General features: G+C 36.7%; 1 protein-coding gene across 1 annotated transcript in view; it reads right to left on the bottom strand.

Moving 5' to 3' along the window:
• Window positions 1-15755, bottom strand: part of THSD7A (thrombospondin type 1 domain containing 7A) — a 442541-nt gene extending 426786 nt beyond the window's left edge. The window contains exon 1 of the mRNA XM_047752579.1: window positions 15200-15755. Within this exon, the coding sequence (XP_047608535.1) occupies window positions 15200-15362 (163 nt within the window). The 5' untranslated portion in view covers window positions 15363-15755. The remainder of the gene's footprint in view (window positions 1-15199) is intronic.
• Window positions 15756-18485: the final 2730 nt, after the last annotated feature.

An 18485-nucleotide genomic window follows, 5' to 3' on the forward strand; every position in this document is an offset into this window, starting at 1 on the left:
TATATTTATAGAGTAAATGCTTCTACAATGTGCTCATGATACATTCAGGAGCTAATAATCACTGATTCTGTTAAGAAGGACTTTTCATGTCAGTCCAATATTTAGGAAGAGGCAAGCATAGATCCAAATTCAAATTAAAAATCCTATGTCACCGGTGGTAGAAGAAACCTATCATATAAAGCCCTGAATACTTATAATACTAATTTTTACCTCTTTCATCACATGTCCTAAGATATATAGTGTCTTCAGAAAAGTCATTTTTAAAGAGGCAGAATGAGAATGGTTCCAAAGCCTATTTACTGTAATGTTTGCAAAGAATTTCATTTGAATAAATTTACACTAGTTCTTTTACTTTCAATAATAAATTATAGCTCATTTCACAGCTGTATCCCTTACAGTGGTCCACACTGAATATATCATAGTTTAGCTGCCTGCAGACAAATATAATGATGCCGGCAGGTTTTCATTTTGTCTCTTTCTGGGAAGAAAAGGAAAGGAAAAGTACAGCTGGAATGCAAGTCGCCCTGCATAGGACACTGCAAGTCAGCATTTCTATTGTCAATAATATTGTTATTCAAGAAATTACATCAGCACATATACTCGGAAAATAATTCCCTGAAATTAAAGGTAGAGTATTTCAAAACATAATACAGATGGTCAAAATCTTTTTCAGGGTAATAATATTGTTTTTCATTGTCAATAATATTGTTATTCAAGAAATTACATCAGCACATATACTCGGAAAATAATTCCCTGAAATTAAAGGTAGAGTATTTCAAAACATAATACAGATGGTCAAAATCTTTTTCAGGGTAATATTTTATTTTCTATTATATTAACCTAATGACAAGAAAATATCAAGTTAATTTTAAATGCAAATCTTTACTTCTCGAAGAAAAAATTCAAACAGAGATACTTTTATAATAGATCATTATAGTTTACAAGATGTAAACTAAATCACTAATGTATCTATATGCTTGGTTTCCTTAAGCTACAAAGAACCACAGAAAAGATGGAAAGGAATGAGAGAGATGGGATAGCAAGAGCCTAGAAGTAAAGAGAACTTTTAGGAGAGAGTGAAAGAAACCTGAGACTACTTAGGACACTTAAAGGGGTGGGGGGAGCAGGGAGAGGGAGGAGGGAATAGAATGAGTAATTCTTCAGAGTATATGGGGAGACATCAAAAAAGATTTGGAAAGCTTTGTTGCTTGGTGTTCAATATAAACTCTTATGTTACACTGCCAAGAAAATCTACAGTTTAAATCCATATGATACTCTAAGAGAAGAGGAATAAAAAAGGATATCATCAATACACTGAAACTACTGAATTACAACTTGAGGCAGCAGTTCATATGCTTCAATGTTAAGATTCATTGCATTATGGAACAATATGAGAAAACATATTGTTGTAAGGCAATGAATTATTTAGATAAAATATTTTATGTCACAAAAACTGAGAAAAACTATGAGAGTAAATGTTAAAATCTCAAACACATTGTCAAATGCTCTGTAAATCTGACTAGGAACCATGAGGTTGCAGGTTCAATCCCTGGCCTCGCTCAGTGGGTTAAGGATCTGGCATTGCCGTGAGCTGTGGTGTAGGTCTCAGATGCAGCTCAGATCCCAAGTTGCTGTGGCTCTGGCATAGGCCGGCAGCTACAGCACCAATTAGACCCCTAGCCTGGGAACCTCCATATGGTGTGGGAGTGGCCCTAGAAAAGACAAAACGACCAAAAAAAAAAAAAGATACTTAATAGTCATCAAAATATTTACAAAAATACAAATCTGTAATCCTATACTGTATCTGCCTATGCTTATTGGAAATACTAAAACTAAATTTCTGGTATTGCCTAGTATTTATACCATCTAATGCCAATTTAAATATGTGAAGCTTACTTTTCACATAAACCAAGAATATTTTTCCTATGCCTCTTCACTTAAAATATCATGCATACGTTTCAAAGTATTTTGTATAAAGTTTCTATTTTTCTGTATGTCACAGCGTAAAAGACAGTAAGATATGTGTCCTGGCTGCTAGTGTGATACTAACAATGTGGTTTGGGTCAAATCACCTAACCTCAGGTACCTCAGGGTTTACTCTTCTGTTAAAAGAAAGGGGCATTATTTCTTGCCCTATATTAATGAAGTAGCTATGAGAATTTAGTTTAAAAAAAAAAAAAAAACCTGTCAGCATGAGTGCTTGGATAATTGTAGGGGACCATAGGAATACAAGCAGGAATTGTTATTACAAACACTAAGCTGTTAAAATCAAATGTGTAACTTCCAAAATGCATTAACATTTAAATTTTTCATTAGTTTTACTTAGGTTTTCCTGTGCATTTTAAATACACGTGATTAAGTCACCCAGTCATCCTAGCTTTCCAGCAACCCCAACAACTCCTTAAACAACTGTGCTGCGCTGGGGTTCAAATCTGTGCCTCAGCAGTGACCAGAGCCACCACAAAGACAACACCAGATCCATAACCCAATGTGCCACAGTGGGAACTCCTTGTTTTTGGTTTTGGTTTTTGACTGCAACCTCAGCATGAAGAAGCTCCCAGGCTAGAGAATGAACTCATATCACAGCAGTGAAAACACTGGATCCTTAACCTCTAGGCCACCAGTTAACTCCTCCCATCCCATTCTTTACTAAAGCTTAACCAGATGATTAGATTAAAACCCCAAAAGAAGCTTCTTCTAGACAACCTATCAAGTGTGCTCAAGATATTCCTCCTAAATGTGATTTCATTCTTATGAAAGAGGTTTCCAAAACCACTTTCCTATATTTTCCAACTATCTTCTAATTACAAAATATATTTTTATTAGAATTTTAATGTACTTTCTCAAAGGATAATTATATCATAAATGAAATTCCTGGAAAAAATATATTATTATGCTGTGCCAAGTTCAAAAATATATGGTTCAAATAGTCTGACAGTCTCTCAAAAGATTAAACATAGTTGCCATAAGACCCAGCAATTCTACTTCTAACTGTATATTCAAGAGAAATGGAAACACCTGCCCACACCAAAACTTGTACATGAATGTTCATAGTAGCATTACACATTGTAGCGCACAGGTGTAAATAACCCCAGTATCCATCAGCTGATGAATGTATAAATAAAATGTGGCATTACACATACAAATGGAATAATATTCAGAGATAAAAGGAAATGAAGCACTGCTATATACTACAACATGGATGAACCTTGACAATAAGGCAAAGAAAAGAATCCAGTCACAAAGACCACATAAGGGTATGATTCTATTTATATGAAATGTCCAGAATAAGCAAATCTCTGGATATGGAAAGTAGATGAGCACTTTCCTGGGACTGGGGCTCACAGAAAAGAGTGGGACTCTGGGGGAAATGGCTAAGGAGTATACAATTTCTTTTTGGGGTAATGAAATGTCCTAAAACTGATTGTAGTGATGGATACACAACTCTGTGAATATACTACTAGCCACTGAATTATATACTTCACATGGGTGAACTGCCTGGTATCTGAATTATGCCTGATAAAGCTATTAAAAAAGGCTATCTGACAGCAATTCCAATATTCAAAATACGGCCAATAAAAGCAATTCATCTTATCTATAATGACAGAGTATGAGAATCACTCTTTTCTCTAATTTTCACATTTTTCATTAAATAATCAAATTGATTTTGTGTGTAAGTGATTCTATCCAGAAAGAAAATTACTTTGAGAAGAATGACTTTAAAACCTCTGAAAACCCTCATCATGATGTGGGACATCAGGGGGCCCAGGGTTCTATAGCACTTGACCAACCAAGGTTGAAAAGATCACCTTGCCTGCTCTACACTATTTATTCTCTTCCTGTGCAATGTCCACAGCTCAAATAGTTCAAATCCAGTTCTTGTTTTATAAAACAAGCCAAGGAACTGAAGAAGTTATATTAAATCTTCCAGTACGAGACAGAGGAGAAATGTATCTTCGCAGCAGTCAAAGCTTTCCTTATGAATTATTTGATTCCATAAATTCAAATCCATTCTGATGACTCTCCCATTAGAGATGTGTAGTTACCACTGCAAACTGTCAGAAGTAGCTGTTTTATAGTGTTATTGAACCCGATGCTCTATAGTGCATCTCTGTGATTATACACTGGCTCTGGGCAGCAAATGCCTTGCTCCCACTTGCTCCTCTCATTCCACAGGGTCTGTTAACTAATGAGAACAAGTGAAACCCAGCATGTGGAGAAGTGGAGGGAAATGTTGATGCTGGCTGGAAAAAGGACCGTTTTGGGTATTTTAATTTGATTTTGAGATTTCATATGTTCTCATTTAAGTCATTCTCTCGAACTTAAAAAAACATCTTTTACATAACTTTTCCACCCTCTCTTTAAGCTTTAGATTCTGAAAGACCTGATATGACTGTCAAACAAAGGTGGGAAACTAGTGCCCCAAAATCTAACTTTGGCTCACTGGATTCTGTATTTGGCCAACAGTGTTATCCCTTATGAGAGTTTTTTTTTTTTAATTGAACCCCATCTCTAAATGATGGCAAATAATAGACTGACAGCAAGTGCTGCTTCTTCAATTAACCAAGTTCACATAGAGAACAGAAAATACGACCAGCCTTTACACCATGCCTGGTCCACTTCATCCATTTATATTCTGTCACTGACCCCACCAGAGAAACCGTACACAGATTTCAACTTTATTCATTTGAATATTGGTCTAATCAAAACTGTAGAGGAAAAAAATAAATCACCCTTACATGTAAACCTGAAAGATTTAATTAGCCTTTACCATGCAAAGTTTGTAAGAATTCTAATCGTTTATTTTTTTATACAATTGAAAATCTTCTAAAACTCATAAAATCACATATGACTTAATATTTGCAAATATAACCTTTTATTCTCAGTAATATTTTGTCAAGCCAAATAGGGGTGGGCTCCAAAATGTCCTAAGTAAAACACCACCATTACAAAGGCCAAGCTCCGAATGATGGGCCTGCTGGCTCAGTGCAACCCACATACTTTCTCCATACACGCCCACCCCTCTTCCTACGCCAACTCACCCCCTGCTTTTCCCACATGCCTCAGAATGTCTTGCTGGCCCTGAAAATGCATGTCATTTAATTTCTTCACAAGTGTTCCTCTTTGCCTGGAATAGTCTTTGTATACCCTTTGTCTGGTTTGTAAACAAATTTTCAAATATGTGTTTTTAAAATCTTCCCTTCCCTGTCTCATCCAAGAACATCATCCCTGTCTCATTCTACATACATCTATACATGTTTCTGTTTTTGTAACACATTCACTACACAAGAATGACTTTTTTACCCATGATAGGTAAATAAACATAAACACTACTTATGTTTGCCCCTCACCACCCAGCACAGAGGTTGGCATAAACTGGCACCAAGCACTTGCCAGTTTTACTTGATTGAACTTCACTGACACAAACTAATTAAGGAAAAGTTTACCTAATTTGTTTTTTTTAACTGTCTGCAGACCCTGAAGTTGAAGTGGCCTTAAATGAACTATATTTCCTATAGGAAAAAAATACATTATATATAACATATATACTACCTTCACAGTGAAAGAGAACAAAATAAATAGTTAATCCAGATATCCAGATCATTCCACCTGGGGCTGTTAACCATATTGCCTTAACGCTATTACAATCAACATAAACTATTTACAAGTAATATTTTATATGAATGATGTTCATCGATATACTGACAGGCAGTGCTGTTAGAATATAAGTACTTCTTGGAAATTTGTGCAGGCACTGCAGTTTGAAGACATTGTTCAGGCATCAGAGTGGCAAACACAGGAAGGTGGTGAGACAAAAAGGATCTTAAAATAAAAGCATATAGTTATAAATTAGTGGGAGGTAATGCAAGAATTTTTATAAAAATCTTTTATATGTGCAGGCTCTTGATGAATATTAAACTGGCATAAACTTTTCTAAAATAAAATTTTAACATACATTTTATATAAATAATCTTTTAGTGAAAAGTATTCATAATTGCACACATTTTTAAAATTCACCTCTATAAAATCAGATATAAAATACATTTGATACGGTACAATAATTTCCACAAAAGCAAATAAATTATGGAGTTCTGTGTATTCATTTATCATATATGATTCTAATTGCAATGGTATGTACGTTGTATGCATTTATACATCTAGGTATGTATGCATGTATATGTATGCTTATAATGGTGCATTCAATTATTACTGTAATTCTATCCTAAGTTTATAAATTCTACAAAAGTTTTAGAGAATGTACAGAGAAGCACATTGTACTGGGCATGAAACTGTTCAATAACTATCTCCTCTCCAAGTTGAGAAACACTTTAGTTTCCTTCAGAAGATTCTGAACCACATATACGGAAGTATGTAAGTAGGATATTTATATATATATATACACGACACGTGCATATATATTCACAAATGTATATGTACATTTACATATAGAGGGATGGAGGTGGGGAGATATACTAAAGGAGAGGAAACAGAATTCTAGAGAGGAAGCCTCAGCGTTCACTGCACATTTCCTACTCACTTTCACTCACAGCATCACAGAACAGGAAGTCCTGCCAAGAATAATCCTAGGTGTTTCCACACAAAGGCATTTTGGAATGCACAGTCCCACCAAAAGAGTCACACCTCCAGCATTCCTTGCATGGCAAAGATATGCACCATTACAAGCAAAAATAAAACACTAAGGGAGAAGATCTCTATTTTAAAACCACTTTAAACAACTCTGCAAACAGCAAAGCTGAGGGCTTTGCAAATACGCTATCGGCTCTGACAGCAGGCAGAAAGCAGAGCAATATCAGCTGCAGAGAAGCTTGAGATGCAAATGCAGATCCAAGAAGAAAGAAGAACCAAAAGGAAGGAAAGGATGTAGGCAGACCCAGGAATCCAACTCTATCCCAGAGAGGAGGCATTCGCAGCTCACACCAGGATCACACCAAGTTAAGAGGGAATATTTATGAGCACTGGTGTGTGGCAGGCACTGTCTTAGTGGTCTACAGGTTTATCTCAAGTTATCTTCAAACTGGAGAGGTAGATACTAACATCATACCTATAGTTTGTCTGAAGAACAAGAGAAACAGAGATTACATGTCACATTATTAATAAATTATGAAATTAGGTCAAGATTCATGTCTGTGCGGCTCAAAAGTATCTTCTTGAACATCTATTTATTATATTCACATGTAAACACAACACAAATATGTATTTAACTTCTTAGCAATTAGTGTTTCTTTCATTTCAAGTTATGGGTTCAAATCTCTGCAACCACTCTCTTTGTCAAGGCTAAGTATCTTTGTATAGTAGATCCCTCTGACATTTATAGTTGCACATTCCGATTTTGGTAAATAAAACCAAAAAAAATCTTTAAATGATGGAACTCAAATAGGCAATATTTGTGCCTGGATGCCATAATTTAGCAGGCAGATTATAGAACATACTTGCAAACATACCCACCTATAATACTCAGGATATCCTGTTATTGCCACTGCTGTAATAATCCAAAGGATAATTATTTATCCAGAGTGTGGGGAACAATTAAAAAGCTCTGCATTGGCCATATTCCATAAATTAAATTATTCCAACCACATAATCCACACCTGTGCCTGATACATTTGTTTGGGAAAATTAATTTTCTATAAAGCTCTTTCTATAGTTCTAAGTTAGCTACTTAGTGTGCTGAATTTCTACCCCTGTGCACAAGCTATCCACCTCAGAGTCATTGTCCAATAATCAATAAGCTCTTATTGAATTTTGAGCACTAACTGTGCTATGATAAAAGAGTAGAGAGATAAGACATAAACTGTATTTTTTGGTTTTGCTTTTTCTTTTGTTTTTTGTCTTTTATCTTTTTAGGGCCACACCTGTGGGATATGAAAGTTCCCAGGCTAGGGGTCGAATTGGAGCTATAGCCACAGTCACAGCAATGCCAGATCCAAGCCACATCTGTGACCTATACCACAGGTCATGGCAATGCTGGATCCTTAACCCACTGAGCGAGACCAGGCATCAAACCCTCATCCTTATGGATCCTAGTCAGGTTCATTAACCTCTGAGCCATGACGGGAACTCTAACTGTAGTTTTTTTTTAATTATTTAAATAATTACTTAAGATGTAAACCAAATTATACATTGCAACAATTCTATTGTGAAAGTAATTTGGAAGGCAATGGTGACAACATTAACTGCAGGAATATGAAACTTCAGAGTCTTGAGAAATCCTGAGACATAATCAAAAATGAAGTATAGAAATTCTATTTATATAATTCACCCTTAATTTGCTGCTCAAAATATTTTGATGATCTTTGGTCCATGCTGTCTACAAGTAAGTGCCAAAGTAACAACAACAACAACAAAAAGACAAGCCTAGAGAAATGCAAATCAAAACTATAATGAGGTATCACTGCACACTGGTTATAACAGCCATCATTAAAAAATCCACAAACAATAAATGCCAGAGAGGGTGTAGAGGAAGGGGAACCCTCCTACACTGTTGGTAAGAATTTAAATTGGTACAATCACTATGGAAAACAGTGAGTAAGTTCCTAAAATACTAAAAATAGAACTACCACATGATCCAGCAGTCCCACTCCTGGGCATATATCCTGAAAAACCATAATTCAAAAAGATACAAGCACTCCATTGTTCATTGTAGCACTATTTTCAATAGCCAATACATGGAAACGACATCAATGTCCATCCACAGAGGAATGGATAAAGAAGATGTGGTACATATATACAATGGAACATAACCCAAACATAAAAATGAATGAAATAACTATTTTCAACAACATGGATGGACCTAGAGATTATCATACTAAGTGAAGTAAGTTAGGCAGAGAAAGACAAATATGAGATCACTAATATCTAGAATCTAATAAAAAATGATACAAAAGAACATATTTACAAAACAAAAACAGACTTACAGACTTGGAAACCAAACTTACGGTTACCAAAGGGGAAAGGTAAGGGGGAAGAATGGATTAGGGGTTTGGGATTGTACTTTATATGGAATGGAATGCAATGCTCAACAGGGACTTGCTGTAAAGCACAGGCAACTTTACTCAATATTCTGTGATAACCTATCTGGGAAAAGAATCTGACAAAGAATAGATTTCTATGCATGTATAACTGAATCGCTTTTCTGTACAACAGAAATTAACACAAAAAAAATCAACTATGCTTCCATAAATTTTTTAAAAATTAATTCAAGGCTACAATAAAATAACTTCACTTTCTAGTTTTGTTTTGTTTGTGTCAGAAAACAGAACAGTAAAATTCTTCAAGTTACATTACATTTTTAGGTGAAGAAGAGATAAAGAATGGGAAGAGAACTAACATTTTTTAATGTCTACTATATTTAAATCACTGTGCTAGATACTTTTCATTTACCACCTGTTAAAAGTTGACAAATGCCCTCTTACTTCAGAACCTCTGTCACCACTCTAAGGTGAGAAAACAAAAAGAGTTTAAGTAACTTGATTAGTCAGGTAGAAGCAAGAATTAAACAGTGGTTCATCTGATTCCAAAGGACATGTTCTTTTAATTCCTCCCTTAAAATTTGTTGGACTGTATACCACTATAACTATATCAGTTTGTGATTTGTAGTTCATTTACCGAAATACAGAGGCTTTACAGAAAGCTAATGCATATTACTGCATTTGTTCGTGGTCATAAAATAGGTAGTCACTGTGTTAAATAACAGAATAAAAGCAATAATATAAAATACCATTTACTGAAATCCTAATATGTATCAAGCATTCTACCAGTACATTACATATGGTACCTTACTTAATCCTCAGAAATCCCTATAGAATACTTATTATTTATCCATACTGGACATGAAAGAAAAAATGTGACATAATTTCATAGGTACCGTGGATAAAATATTTCAATCCATATTGTTCCAGATCTTAACACTGATGTCCACATTCTGTCCACTCCTATCTCTGTTCCATCTCTATTCTTCATTCAATGAGCAAACTATGTCACATTCCAATTAAAGACAAACTGTAAGCATAACTGAAATGCAAAACCCTTTTTTTCCTCTTATTTCGCCTTTTCTAGGGATGCTCCCGCGGCATATGGAGGTTCCCAGGGTAGGGGTCTAATCAGAGCTGTAGCCACCGGCCTACGCCAGAACCACAGCAACTCGGGATCTGAGCCATGTCTGCAACCTACACCACAGCTCATGGCAACGCCAGGTTGTTAACCCCCTGCTGAGCAAGGCCAGGGATCGAACCCGCAACCTCATGGTTCCTAGTCAGATTTGTTAACCACTGCACCACGACAAGAACTCCGCAAAAAACTTTTTTAGGATAATGCCATCCTTATGCTACTACACCCTGGGATAACATCCCTCTGTCCTTTGTCATTTAAAGAATGACAGGATAGGATAGATATCTTTTTTCTTTTTAAAAAAATTATAGCTGATATACAATGTTCTGTCAATTTCTGCTGTATAGCAAAGTGACCCAGTTATACAAATAAACACTTTCTTTTTCGAACAGCATCCTCCATCCTGTTCCATCACAAGTGATTAGATTTAGTTCCCTGTGCTATACAGCAGGATCTCATTGCTTGCGCACTCCAAAGGCAATAGTTTGCATCTATTAACCCCAAACTCCCAATCCATCCCCCTCTGTCCCCATATCTTTCCATATACATTGCAGACTATTTTATATTAGTTCAAGTACCTGAAAGAAAAAGAAAAGGATAACATTGTTTTATTTTAAACTGAGGAAACAGGGATTATTTTATGTGCAATTAACTATGTAAAGGACACAGTGACTGTCATTAATAGCACTGTCTTGTATTGGATGAAGCCAGGTCAAAATTTTTTAATGCAAAAAGTAATTTAATTGAGAAAGAACTCACAACTGCAAATACTCTCATCATCTGTTCTGAAAAATGGTGACTATATATCTTTATTAGATTTTATTGTAATTTTATTTTTATAAAAATAAATTCGGTTACTAAATTAAGATCCTTTGAAAACATAACTATGGGAGAAGTTGAGAAAAGTTGGATGTATTAACTATTTGCTATCTGATTCATGTCTTCAATCACATTTTACTCAATGCACTTAATTTGGAATTGCCAAGTGAATATATTTAGTTATAATTATTATTGAAAAAATTCCATACTCTAGAATGTTAACAAGTGAAAAACTGTCTTACACTCATCAGTTATTATTCATCTTCCAATAACAAGTGTTTTAACTCTACATTATGGAATGTTTTTTGAGTATTCAAAGTTATCTTTCAAATGACTGTGACAAAACTATTGAAACATTAACTTTTACACTTTAATAAATAACTTTAATGTCTTCTATTTTGGTTTTTTTTCTGTTGACAAACAACAACAGTCTAAGGGATAGACTAAATAGCTTATTTAGGGATAAACCGCTAACTACCATGTGGTTATTCACTTTTATCAATACTATAACTTTTCTACTATCTTGTTTATTATTCAATCGAGTTTCTATCTCTACCACTCTACTTAAAATATCTTTTCCCAAACACTGTTAATTATCTTAACAATTCCTCCTCTTACTTGATTATTTTCTAAAAGATTTCATAATCCTGTTTTAGACTTTTGGAAATGTTTCATACATTTTGCCATTATCTGAGTCATATTTTCTATTTAGCACCTATTGGCATTTTCTTTGTACCTGTTGTGACCACACTTTCTAAGGCTCTTTCACTAGTTTCTTATAGTGGATCTTATATCAATATTCTCTGTGAAGTATCCTGACCCCTCTTTTCAATATTTTTCTTCTTTTAATGATCCATCCCACTTGACCATGCCTTGAAATGTCAAATATTTATTGAGTTTCAAGCCTTTACCTTCAGCTTAAAATTTCTTTTAAATTTCCTACCCATTCTCTAATTTCTCTATCAACTGATTAAATTATTGCTACCTCAAGTTCGGTATATCTGAATTAAATTGATATTGTTTCTCAAGAAACCTGTTCTTCCTTCTTTCACATCCTCTGTCTCAATGGAATAACTGTGTGCAGACCTGATGGAGATGGCATTAGTTCCTCCTCTCCTTAGCAGACACTGTATCCCCTGCCCGCTAAACCTGAGCTAATACTTCAGCATTGTAAATCACAGTCCGACCCCGGTCACCCTTCATTATAACTGCAATGATGCCGGTTTGCTTCCCTTGGTCTCTCAGTCCCTCTCCTTGCTCCCAACCTCTTAATTTCTCTCTCTCTCTCTCTCTCTCCATTCTCCATAAAGAATCTTGTCAGTACTCCCTCTGCTCTAAGTTTCCAATGTCTTCTACCTGCTTATCAGTGAGACTCCAACATCTATACCACACTTTGAAGGTTTTCTTACAATCTGGCCTGACTCACTTCATTAGCATTAAATCCATTCATTCCCACAAAATATCCTGGACTTGAGGTACAGTACTTCCAAGACCTGGGAATGTTGTCACTCCTTACATTTTAATTTTTCCCTTTATCAGCTAGGTACACAACCTCTCTGCTCTCACCGTATTTTGTTCATGAGTATGGTATACCATGTTGTAATTATCATGTATTGTTCAACTGTGACTTTCTTGCAGGCATGGACAACAATATCCTAGTCAGCCTCTACCACGATGACTTCATATAAGTCACATAATGAGTCCTCGACAACTACTTGCTGTTAAATGACAATAAAACTTCCATATAAAATCCCTTATATTTTAAATTTTCATATATACTACGTATCATAAACCTTATGTGCTATGTACATATATATGTATATACACATGTTAATACACTATGTATAGGTACAGATTTATATATGTGTGTTTATGGTTGTATGTATGTACACAGATGCACATACATATACAATATCTTAGGGCTGAAAGACTTTTAAATATCACCTTTTCTAATCAATGAATATCATAAAATAGGGAGCCAAGAACTAAAGTCATTAAATGACTTTGCCAACATTCTACAGCTTGTTTGTGATAAACACAGAGTTAGAGTTCCTCTCCCAGCTCCTCATCCAGTGTACCTTTCACTCTATCAGTGTAATTCAATGACTCACCAATAATGTGATTCCAAATTATCTGCTCTACCAAGACCAATCCTATCCCACTGGAACAGTTATCTTGGACTGTCTCACCTCCTTTTCTCTCCCAATTCCCTACCTGCCTCTTTATATTCAAAGGTAAGGAACACTTATGATTCTGTCACCTCTGTATTTTCATTTATGGTGTATCCCTTTCCTTTAAAGATTCCCTATTTCTTCATAGATATGGTGAGGTCTCCTTTCTCTCTGGAAAAAATAAGGAGGTCTTAAAAGTAATGACCAGTTTCACTCACTATTTTTTCACCAAACCAAGATCATCATAACTAGGTTACATTATTCTCATCATATAGCTTAGAGTTGCATATGCACATAAGTTTGAACTTTACAGATTACTTTCTCATAACTCACTCATTTGATTCCATAATACTGTGAATAGTCAAGAGAAGGTCACATTTACAAGCAGCTGAGTAAACGGTTCTAAAGTTAAGTGACCTGCCAACGTCCCTTATAGCTAGCAAAAGCTGGAACTGGCACTGAAACCAAGGGTGTCCATATCCTCCTCCTGAGAGCTTTCCACTATTTGAAACTGTTTATTGGCTTGGGTTCCCACCATGACATTTATGTTGACATATATTGGCATCTGAGATGCTGCATAGCATGTGTTGCCTAGATTCTTTGATCTGTACTGCTTATCTTGTTACTTTAATAGTACAAATTTCAACAAGGCAAGGACTATTTTGTCTAACATTTACTTACTTGAGAAGATCTTACCAAGCATCTAAATAACACTTTTAATGGTAAATTATGGTTTGATCAGTATTTGTTATGACTGAGCTTCTGAAATTTAATATCATGGCTTTAAAGTAGAAAAAATCTTCAACTATTTTTAATTGAAATAAATCAATTTGATTCCACCTGCATCCATTTATCAACTGATCTTTAAGCTGCAAGTGTTAACAAGAATGGCTAACACTAACATCCAAGTGGCTTTTCAGAGAGAACGTGTGTGCATGTACATTTCATGCAAATTTCTAAGGCAAATTATGTAGTCTGGCTTTAAATAAATTTCTGTTCAATCTGCTAAGTTGTTAGACAGATGCAACTTCTTTCAAAATTCAGGGTATCAGTGTAATCGCAGAGCAGACTGACCTATCTGTGCATCAGGGGGCTATGGATAGCTGAAGCCAGGAAAAAGATTCTCTCTGTAACTTGCTTATGATCCCATGATGAAAACATAATTCCCCTCCTTAACACTGCATCCTTCTCTTAATGTTTAGACATTGCCAAGAAAGTCAATTCATCCCTAGCCCTAAGCAATAAGAATAATGTTTCCCACTTTCTTCCTATAAATGTCAAGTTTCAGGTCTGCTGAAGAATTCTCAGTGTCCTTTAGAGGAGAAAGGAGCGGCTGGAGAGGGGGTGGGTAATTCTTCATTTGGTATTGTTTTCCTGCCCTTCACTGCCCCACCAGGACCTCTAGTCAGCACTTTGCTAGGAGGTTCTGAGGGACAATTAGTTGCTGCTTTCGTTGCTTGGTTGAAAACAAAGCAAAAATTTTTCGAGGCAGGAAAAGTTGAAACCTAAACATCCTAAGAATTACACACTTTAAAAATCTGGCAATTCACTCGTTAAGAATTAAGCTTTACAAGGTCTCAGCCAGCTCGCTGGAGTCCCACTTGCTTTTAACTGTTAGAACTGCCCTCACTTGGCTTGTTTCCACGTGTCCCACATAAGCTACACTTAACAAATTAACTCTATATCCATGTATACCATGGCACTGACTAAATTGTTTGTCTTAACACAGAATAAAGACCAGAGCTAAAATGTTTGCTTGTTCTTTGCTAGAATGAGAATGTAGAGGTTAAAAATATGGCACTTAATTATGAAAGTGCAGGTTGGTTTGCCCTCATTAACTATGGAGCTGTGAGAAAAATACCATTCTAGTGATTCACTAATGCCTTTTAGTTGTTAGGTTTTTCTTTCCTAATAGCATCGGACATGACCTAATTTGCTTCCTAAGAATCATACTTTTTACCTTAGGATCTTAGCATACCCGGGCCATCAAGAAGCACAGGGGTCCCTCCTGAAGCCCAGCAGTTAGGTAATGTGGACCCAGATGTGAAGAAGGGAAGCAGGGGGAACTCCGTCGCACTTACCAGTCTTCCACAGATAGAGGGTGGGTGTCTCCGCCTCGCCCTGCGCCCCGTGGGTGCCGGGGCACACCAGCAGCAGCAGCGGTAGCAGCAGCGGCAGGACTGCCGGGCGCGGGCCCGCAGCGCCCAGGCTCTGTGACGCCGAGCGCCTAGCTTGCAGCCCCATGCCGTCCGCAACCGCTCCAGTGTCCAGGTCCGGGATGCTGTTGGCAGGGAATTTTCTTTCACTCTCCGAAGGTCTTCCGAAGGACTACAGAACCCAAACCTCTTCCCGGCTATTGTTCGAGTCAGATGAAAAGGAGGGAAAGAGCGTTTAACACCAGGGAACAATAGCGTCTGCGGTAGCCGTGGCTGCTGCCGCCACCGCCGCTGGCGGGGATGCTGCCGCCGCTGCCATTCCGCGCAGAGTGGCAGGTCCTAGTGGCGAGGGAGGCAGCTGTCCGCAGGGGGCCCCAGCTGACTGAGCAGGTCCACGAGGTCTGAGAAGCAGCGCCACCGCCAGCTGGAGGGACAGGAAGGGGTGTGAGCCGGGTGAGGGGGCTGGATGCTGGGGGAGGCGAGAGCGCCAGGGCAAGAAAAGAAGGGAGCGAACAGAAGAGGGGGCACCCAGATCCAATACACCCGCCCAAAGAACTCCCGTGCACATGGCGCGATGAGATATGTTTGGGAGGATATACACCAATAAAAAGAATCATTGCCCGACAGGCTTCGGCATGACAAATAACAGGCAGTGAAATTAATCGTCACCCAAGAAGTCAAATGCTAGATCTAGTAGTATGTTCTTCTTAGTGCATATTTATTTACACAAAGCATCACTGTTTGTAATTTTTAAGCGTGGCTTCTGAATTACTTTACGTGGGGAGCAGTATTTATGAGATGTGAAAAACAGGGAAATAGAGATATTTACTGTCAAAACACACAAACACTTTATAAATCTTTTCAACTTAAAATAATCTATCCTCAATAAAAATATAAGCAGTATTGATATACTGTGACAAATCAAAGTACATTTTCTTTTAATAGCCTTTAAAACTGAATTAGCATAAGTATTCATATGCTAGCTAATTGCATAGATGACATTTTACAAAAACTAATCATAAAGTTATATTTCAGATATGAAGTTAATGAAAGTGCTATCCCTTTATTTATTCTCTGTCAAAAGCATGCTACCTTTAAGGATCCACACAGTTCTGAGTAAAACTAAAGAACAAATTGAGTTTCCCTTATTTGGATATGTCCAAATTAGTAAACTCTTCACTTAAAAATCCTTGACACTAATTTCTCTTCATTCTTACTGTAGAAAAAATGCCTTTATAATCTATATAATCTAATGACTTTGGGTCTTTTGTTCTTTGTGTTTTCACTTTCCTAAACCAGTAGTAAGAAAGGAATGTGTGTGAAGTCAGATAATGCTCTGCCCTTTCTCTTTCTCTCTTCTCCTCAATAACCTTTTATTAATTCATTTCCTAGTAAAGCTAAAATAATATCCAGGCATTTAGCCAATTAAAAACTGGCCAAAAAGAAAGCCAAAGAAAACTATTCACATCCGGTCAGCAACATTTGGCCAGATGAAATTTAAAAAGCAGGAAAACTACTCTTTAGGAATTTACTCCATCAACACAGCCAACCCAATAGTTTAAAATGAGGAAGCTACTGTTTCTGAAAGAGGAAACCTTCCATAAAGCTCTCCTGGGACGCCTGTCATTTTGCAGATTACTCCAGATACAGCCCTTGCACATGCATTAGATTAAAAGCAAGTTTGATCAAATAATTCCCAGGTCCTGCCTATTTAAGTATTCTGACATCAGATGAAATTAGCAATGTTGAAGGTTGCAAATTTGGTCTTTGTTTACTTTCCACTCTGTTAGGCCTCTAAAAGGGAATTAAAAGCTCAGAGAGCCCTAGCTCTGTGAGGCTGTGATTAGGAGAGATAAGCTAGTGTGGATTACTATTTCTTCACCACTGAAAAATAGGCAACAATCAAAAGATTATAGGTTGATAAGGGATACAAAAAAAAAGCCTTATCCTAACTTATGCATGGCTCCCTGAAGGAGCACTTGCTCCAACACTTAAACCAAGGAAGAAAACAGGACCTGCTATGGCTTCCTTGATTCTGCCCTCTAAGAAAACACTCTGTATTACCACTCTACACTGGCAGTGTTTTCCTATCCTGTTTTTTACTTCTCAGCTACCATTAGGGCACTACATCCTAAAATCCTCTAACTCTGGCACAGATAGCATTTAAAACCAGAAGTACTTTGTTAATAGTTCATTCTAAGCATTGCTGGGCAGTCCCAAATCAATTCACCAAGTAGAAACTCATTAAATAACAGAAGGCAAAGAACTTAAGGTGTCAAGCTAGTACAATTGGTTGCGCAGGATAATCATTAGCCATTTGAAGAGCCATCAGATGCTTCACCTACCTTAAGGTCAAAAGAAACTTTAAGATCTGATTTTTATATTTATCCATGATTGTGTAATAATTACTCAAATGATCAAGAGTTTAAGCATTATAGCTGCAACTTCAAGCCTAATACGGACAACCAGAAACCACTTCTAAATCAAGACTTGCTGCCATTTAAAATACTCAACTAGGGTGAATGTTTTGCTGTAGTGTTTGAAACCAGCCAACAATTTTTTTTTTCAATTTATACAAGGCTTAAAGATCACTCCAAATAATATCACTCAGGCATAAAAAAGAATGAAACAATACCCTTTGCATCAACATAGATGGAGCTAGAGATTATCATACTGAATGAAGAAAGTCAGAGCAAGTCAGAGCAAGACAAATATGTGTTTGATATTAACACATATTTACTATATGTAAAACAGATAAACAACAAGGATCTACTGTATAGCACAGGGAATGATATTCGATATCTTGCAATAACCTGTATTGGAAAGGAATCTGCAAAAGAGTAGATATATATGACTGAATCACTGCTGTACACCTGAAACACTGTAAATCAACTGTATGTAAATTAAAAAATAACTTTAAAAAGAGTTAATTAGGGCGTTCCCGTCATGGCGCAGTGGTTAACACATCCAACTAGGAACGATGAGGTTGTAGGTTCGGTCCCTGGCCTTGCTCAGTGGGTTAAGGATCCAGCGTTGCCGTGAGCTGTGGTGTAGGTTGCAGACGCTGCTCGGATCCTGAGTTGCTGTGGTATAGGCCGGTGGCTACAGCTCTGATTCGACCCCTAGCCTGAGAACCTCCATATGCCATGGGTACGGCCTTAGAAAAAGCAAAAAAGACAAAAAAAAAGTTAAAAAATTATTCCAAATACAT

This window comes from Phacochoerus africanus, chromosome 11 (genome assembly GCF_016906955.1).
Source record: "Phacochoerus africanus isolate WHEZ1 chromosome 11, ROS_Pafr_v1, whole genome shotgun sequence".
Classification (NCBI taxonomy): domain Eukaryota; kingdom Metazoa; phylum Chordata; class Mammalia; order Artiodactyla; family Suidae; genus Phacochoerus; species Phacochoerus africanus.